The sequence below is a fragment of the Echinops telfairi genome, unplaced genomic scaffold (genome assembly GCF_000313985.2).
Source record: "Echinops telfairi isolate 266 unplaced genomic scaffold, ASM31398v2 ScPeMD7_18;HRSCAF=68, whole genome shotgun sequence".
Taxonomy (NCBI): domain Eukaryota; kingdom Metazoa; phylum Chordata; class Mammalia; order Afrosoricida; family Tenrecidae; genus Echinops; species Echinops telfairi.
This window is the reverse complement of record NW_022103915.1, coordinates 88,211,294-88,218,157: the sequence shown is the minus strand read 5'-3', so window position 1 is coordinate 88,218,157 and position 6,864 is coordinate 88,211,294. Positions and strand designations below refer to the sequence as shown.

Genomic DNA, 6,864 nt, shown 5'->3' with positions numbered 1-6,864 from the left:
GGAGGAACGAGAGGTGTTGAGTAAGTTTATGGGGCAGGGAAAAGATGACAGGGTAGGAAGAGGAAAATTTGAGAGATCCTATATTAATTTATGTGCAGTTCTCAGGTATTCTGGAGTTAGAAGTTTCTGCACGCTGTTTTGTTTCTTCTTAACCTTTCTATTTTCCTTCATCCTCCTTTTTGTTTCTCTTCCTTTTCTATTCATTTTCTTCTTCTCCCCCCACCCCCCCCACCATGTACCAGTGACCGGGCTATGGAGGCTGCTGCAAAGGAACAGCCCCCATGCATACATCAGAGTATTGCTCTGGCCCAGTGCAATCCTATTCATTTTCTGTCCTCCCCTCTGTTCCTCCCTTCTAATTGTTTTCCTGCAACTCCTTCCTCAATTGTATCCATAAGCTAAACAAGAGAGGTATTTTTTAAGGAACGAGCAAACAACCTACTCACAAATAGAGGTTGGACCTTAAGAAGGAATTCCTCCTGTGAAATTTTTCTAAGTGACTCGCGTGCGTGCCCGCAGTGTGTGTGTTTAATGAGAACACAGTCGTTCATTCACTTCTAAAACTTTATTTTAATTTTTCACTGTTTATGAGAGCGGTAAGAACCCTGGTGGTGCAGTGGGTTAAGTACTCAGCTACTAAGAGGTTGATCACTGGAAGGCACCAGCTGCTTTGCTTTGTGATTTTGTGAAGACTTCCAGCCTCAGGAACCTTACGGAACAGTTCTACTCTGTCCTGTAGGGTTGCGATGAGTTGGGATGGACTTGAAGACAATGGATTTAGTTTGGTTTGGATGTGATTGATATTGATTACTCTACGCTGAATCTGCCAAACTGTGTGTTTGGATATCTTGTTTGTTTTGCATTTTTTAAAATAAGTTTTTAAGTAAAAAATAATATAGGATTGTTTTAGACCATTGTTTAGACCACTCAAACAATACAGAAGTTTAGAACTTAAAGATGAATACTACATATAATAATACTGTCTAGGAATCACCATTAAAAAAAGTTGGTGTCCAATTGGAAATTTTAAAATACAAGCACACAGTGTTTCATACCATTGAATTTTTAAAAATGTTTTTCTGCTTTCCCTACTTGGAAACCATTCCAGATACATGTATGATACCAGATACATGTGTGTATATCTAGTTTATTTGAATATTGTGTTGTATTTCATAATATTCAGAACAGAACCAAATTATTTCCCTTGAGTTTAATCCCAACTCAAAGGGACCTTCTCAAACAGAGCAAAACTGCCTCGTGATGTTTTCCAAGTTACAAATTCTTGTGGAAGCCAACTGCTCCCAAAGAGATCTTGTGAGTTCAAACTGCTCCAATTTCAATTAGCAGTTCAGCGCTTCGATATTATACAAGGTCATTAATACTTCTCTATTGATTGACATAAATAAAATATATGCATGTGTGCTTGTGAGTTTATGTGTGTGCATGTGTATGTAGGCGTGTGTATACATACTCACAGGAGCCCTGGTGGCATAGTGGTTATGATTTGGGCTGTGATTCACAAAGTCAGCAGTTCAAAACCATCAGCTGCTCCATGGAAGAAAAACAGGGCTTTCTACTCCCACGAATGGCTACAATCTCAGAAACACACAGGAATGGGGTCTTTATGAGTCGGCATCGCCTTGATGGCAGTGAGTTTGGTTTGTGGATGCACACTCACAAGTGCAGACACATATAAAGCCCAGGTGACATCCTGGATTCATTATTTCACTATTAACCTTGAGATTCAAACCCACCTGAAATTTCTTGGGAAAAAGATGAAATATTCTGCCTCAGTAAAAATGTCAGGTTATATGGTTACTAGGAACCAGAATAGACTTGAGAGCAGTACATGTAGTTTTCCCCACATTATAGATTATCAAAAATATTGTCAATTTGTAATACTGCCAACAATGTATAATTGTTAGACTGAAGTCATGAAAACCCTGAGATTCTAATCTCTTCTGTTTCTCTTTCTTTCCTTTTGCTTGTCATTTGTGAAAGCCAAAAAAAAAACCAAGCCCCAAACAAAAACAAAACAACACCATGCTGCTCAGAACGACCAGGGAATTGAACAAATTAAATATTTTTATCAGCCATTTTTATAATAAGCTCTTCTTGCCACCATGAGTTATGTGTTCATGTCTTATAATTTTTCTAACATATTATCTCCACTTTGAGGAAATTATACATTGGAGTTATGTGTTCATGTCTTATAATTTTTCTAACATATTATCTCCACTTTGAGGAAATTATACATTGGCCTTTATATAAATTTTAAAACTATGTTTAATAACTTGTTGATAATGTATTTTCCTCTCTGGTGAACTATATTAAAAAAAGACAGGTGTTCTCTAATAAATTAATTTTCAAGCAGTGGAAAATAAATGAAAACACAAAATGATCTATTTTTATAACAGTGATTTTATTAAAGGAAATTTTCCTTTTGTCTTTAAAATACTTTTTGCTCATTTTAATAGATGAAAATCTACTAAATATATGCATTTGTGTTTCAAAATGTGTATATTTTAAAATCCATATATTACATGATAACCTGGAGTCTGAACATGGTGCAGAGTGGCACCGTGTGGGGTGAAAACATCAGAAGAATATTTACCAGTGGTTGGAGGCCTGGATAAAAGGTTAGGGAGAGAGAACAAATGAAGAACCAGGGCTATTCAATAGAGTTATGAAAAAAGAAGCATTAATATTTGGTTTATACAGGGAAGATAGCCTTGGAAATTATGTAAAAGAATACAATTTAGTATGCTAGATTGAACTTTGTGAAACTGATATCTGACCACAGTTTTCGTCTTTATTTTTTTTTCCTTTAAAAAATCATTTTATTGGGAGCTCATACAACTCATCACAATCCACCCATTCATTGTGACCTGACCACTTTTAATAATGAAATAATGACCGGCTTATTAAATTAAAGGGCAGTTTCACATGGTTCAAATGAATACACACCAGAGGTCTGTCCGTTTGCTGAATGGTGGTGGTTTGCATGTGGAGGTGATGCTGAATGCTGTGCCACCGGTATTTCAAATACTAGGATGGTGAGCAGGGTTTCAGTGGTGCCTTCAGCCAGAAAGAGACGAGAAAGAGAGACCTGATCATCTACTTCTAAGAAAACCATCCAAGGACAATCCTAGGACAAACGGGATCTTCTTTGATGTTATGCTGGAAGATGAGCCCCTGAGTTTTTAAGCATTGAAAATAAGAGATAAATTGACACAATGGCTCTAGCAGTCATTAATAGCTTATTGATAAGCATTAAGATAAGAATCTTTCTTCCTGTACAATTTTTTCCCTACATATACAATATTTTAAAATAAATTTACTATGCATTTCACTCTTAATCTACTTTTTTCATCAGACTTACATCATGAAAATGTTTGTATAATAGATTACTGTTTACATATATATTGAATATCTTCGTAAAGTAGAATTCATTTGAAAACTTTAATTCCTAATTATGAGGATTAAGGTCGCTTTTAAATATTTCTATAAAAAGTAGTGTAATAGGAACCAGTAGCTAAATAACTTTAAAAATCTATTATTACTAATTAATGGAAATAATCTTGCAATAGAATTTGGTTAGAACTAAGGACATTTTAAAACATTGTCTTATATATATATTTCAAAACCATTTTATTGAGAGTTAATACAGATATCATATAATTTCATAATTCAATCATATCAAGCAGCATTGTGTAATTGCTACCACAATCAGTTTCAAAATTTCTTTTCCTTCTTGAACTCCTTGACATCACACCCTTTTACCCCCACCCCCTCACCCCCACCACCACCACTGTATTACTACCTTATGGAAATGTTGTTGAAATGGAATCCTGATAGTATTTAGGACATTTTAAAATATTACATATATATATATATATATATGATTTAAATATGCTTTCTGGAGAAGTTATGTCAATTTGCACTCTCATTATTCATGAGAATATCGATTTCCTCATAGTCTCATTCATGAGCAATTATCATTTTTTTATAAAAAGTTGATAATATACTTGGTACAAAGTTGAACACTTGTATTATTTAAATTTAATTAATTACAAATGAGAATTTTACCCTTGATATGGTTATTACTGTTTAGGATTCCTTTTGTCAATAATGTTTATATGTTTTACTTATTTTTAAGATGATAAACCACAACTTTTTCCTCTGATCTACTCAGAAGAACTAATTTATATGGGAAATATTAATCATTTGTCTGATATTTAAGCTAATTTGGAAAGCAATTTGTCTTCACTTTTACTTTCTTAGTGCTTGCATTTATAGAACTACATGTTTATATATGTATATGTAGTATGTATACTTTAATAGTTTAGGTGCTGTCAATATTTTCACCATGTATTGTGGATATATATTAAAAATATTTTTCAATTAATGGTTGTCTAATAGTACTAAGATTTCTTTTGATATGTTCCTTATTTTTAACACCACAGTATCAATTTGAAAATTATATTATATTTCCAAGTCTCGTCTTTGATGCCCAAACCAGCAGTTGAATAATTCCCTTTTTCCTATGGAATAATTTTCTCTTGTCAACAGAGGGTTGGTAGGGCTTTTTAGGAGTCTTCTGATAGTTGATTGTAAGCATAACTGTAGTTCTTTCCCTTCTTTACATGGGAGCTACTGGGGTTTAAAGTAGACATATGGTGTGACAATTTCTTGATATCTTTCTATGGCTCCTTATATAAAAACTACAGTTGTCTTGCATATAGAACTTTGTTATGTCTGCACTCTGTGATTCCTGCCCAGTCTCAACTATTCATTTTCTTGTCCCACTGACTGGTCTCAGTGTCAGTTCTTTGCATAGGCCATTTTCTCAGCCTATAGGATGTTACTTACATTTAAAACAACAACGTAGTTAGCAGTGTCTAGAACAGGAAGCTCTTTGCTTAGCTACGCTGTACTTCGAGTGTTCCAAGTACTCCATCCGTACCTGGGGGGTTGTTTTTCACTAATGAGTGTAGCTTGGAATCTCTTCAGTACCATTGGTACTGATGATTGAAACGGCTCCATGTCTACCAACTCTTCATGATAGACTGTCTGCGTATTCTTTCCAGGTACTTTTAATGCTTCCTGAAGCTTTCAATATTTTACTCATAGAATCCTTAGAAAATACTACTCAAAGATAGAATTTTTTCTTCAGCTCCTTCAGCTCAAGAGCATGTTCTTCTTTTTGGTTTTTTAACTTCAAATATTTCAGTATTTTATTAAAGTTCTGTACTTGGTTTTCTTGAGCTGCTCTTTGGAAAAGTATTCATAATGGACTCTTTTGTTCCTTTATATCAACTACTATAATATTATCTGTTATTATAACTATTAAGGATTAGTGCCATAATTACACTGTAAATACCATGAATTTTGGGACTCTGTTTTATTTTAGCATTTGCTATAACACTTTTGATATAGTAAATGTTAGAAATATTAGTGGGCTGGAAAATCAAATTAATAAAAATTTCAAAATAATTTGTAGCTATTAATAAACATTCCCTTTCATGCCAAAATAAAAAAAAAATTAAGTTGGTTCTGACCACGTTCATTTCTGAAATATATCATTTGTCATTTGTTTGATTTTGGTATCTCTCTTTTTTGCTTTCCCCTGTAGGTTTCCTTGGGGAACACAAAGTCAATGAGTGAAGTGAATTACTCTGAGGTGTCTGAATTTGTGTTCCTGGGACTCTCTACCTCTAGACCAATGCAGCGTTTCCTCCTTTCCTTCTCTACAGTGTTTTATGTAACAATCGTCCTAGGAAACCTCCTCGTTGTGTTTACAGTGGTTCTTGACTCTCATTTGCATTCTCCTATGTACTTCCTGCTAGCCAACCTCTCATTTATGGACTTGTGTTTTTCTACATTAACCATACCTAAGATGATCTCTGACTTGTACTCTGGGGAAAATAAGATATCCTTTCTGGGGTGTGTCATCCAGATTTTTGTACTTCATGTACTGGGTGGATCTGAGATGGTCCTCCTCACCACCATGGCCTTGGACCGATACGTGGCCATATGTAAGCCCCTCCACTACCTGACCATCATGAGTCCACGGATGTGCATTTTGCTTCCGGTTACTGCTTGGGTCATTGGTTTCATTCATGCAGTAGCCCAGGTAGCATCCATTGTCCATTTGCCTTTTTGTGGCCCTAACGAGATTGACAGCTTTTACTGTGATCTTCCTTGGTTTATCAAACTTGCCTGTGCAGATACTTATAGACTAGAGTTCATGGTTATGGCCAATAGTGGATTCATTTCCACAGGGACTTTCTTCTTATTGATTTTCTCCTATATCTTCATCCTGATCACTGTATGGAAATGCTCTTCAGGTGGATTGTCTAAGGCTCTCTCTACTCTCTCAGCTCACATCACTGTGGTGGTTTTGTTCTTTGGACCATGCATCTTTGTCTATGTGTGGCCATTTCCCACAGTGCCAGTGGATAAATTTCTTGCCATTTTGGACTTCCTGATTACCCCCATCCTGAATCCTGCCATCTACACATTGAGGAACAAGGACATGAAGATGGCCATGAGGCGACTGAGTAGTCATTTTCTGAATTTGAGGAAGATCTCCTAAGTAATTGATTGGAGTGCAAAGAGAACAATTAGTAATCACTACAGTTTATTAAAAGTTTAAAAGATCACATTTGGTGGGATAGTTTATCATCCCAAATTTGTTCCAAATTAAAGACCAATGAGATCATTATATATTTAAGTATTCACCTAATAAGTTCATATAGTTACAAGACTTTAGAGTATGGGTTTTTGTGACCTATATTTTGTCTATTTCATAGTACATCTTAAATATTTTTATGAATTCCAAGCTTTAAGCTGTTTTTTTTG

General features: G+C 35.0%; 1 protein-coding gene and 1 pseudogene across 1 annotated transcript; one reads left to right on the top strand and one right to left on the bottom strand.

Moving 5' to 3' along the window:
* Positions 1-231: 231 nt before the first annotated feature.
* LOC115868917 lies at positions 232-315 on the bottom strand (annotated as a pseudogene).
* A 4,298-nt stretch (positions 316-4,613) lies between these two features.
* LOC101655617 (olfactory receptor 4F15-like) lies at positions 4,614-6,598 on the top strand. The gene is made up of 2 exons (XM_004698842.2): positions 4,614-4,635; positions 5,637-6,598. The coding sequence occupies exon 2, from the start codon at positions 5,660-5,662 to the stop codon at positions 6,596-6,598; it is 939 nt and encodes a 312-aa protein (XP_004698899.1). The 5' UTR covers positions 4,614-4,635; positions 5,637-5,659.
* Positions 6,599-6,864: the final 266 nt, after the last annotated feature.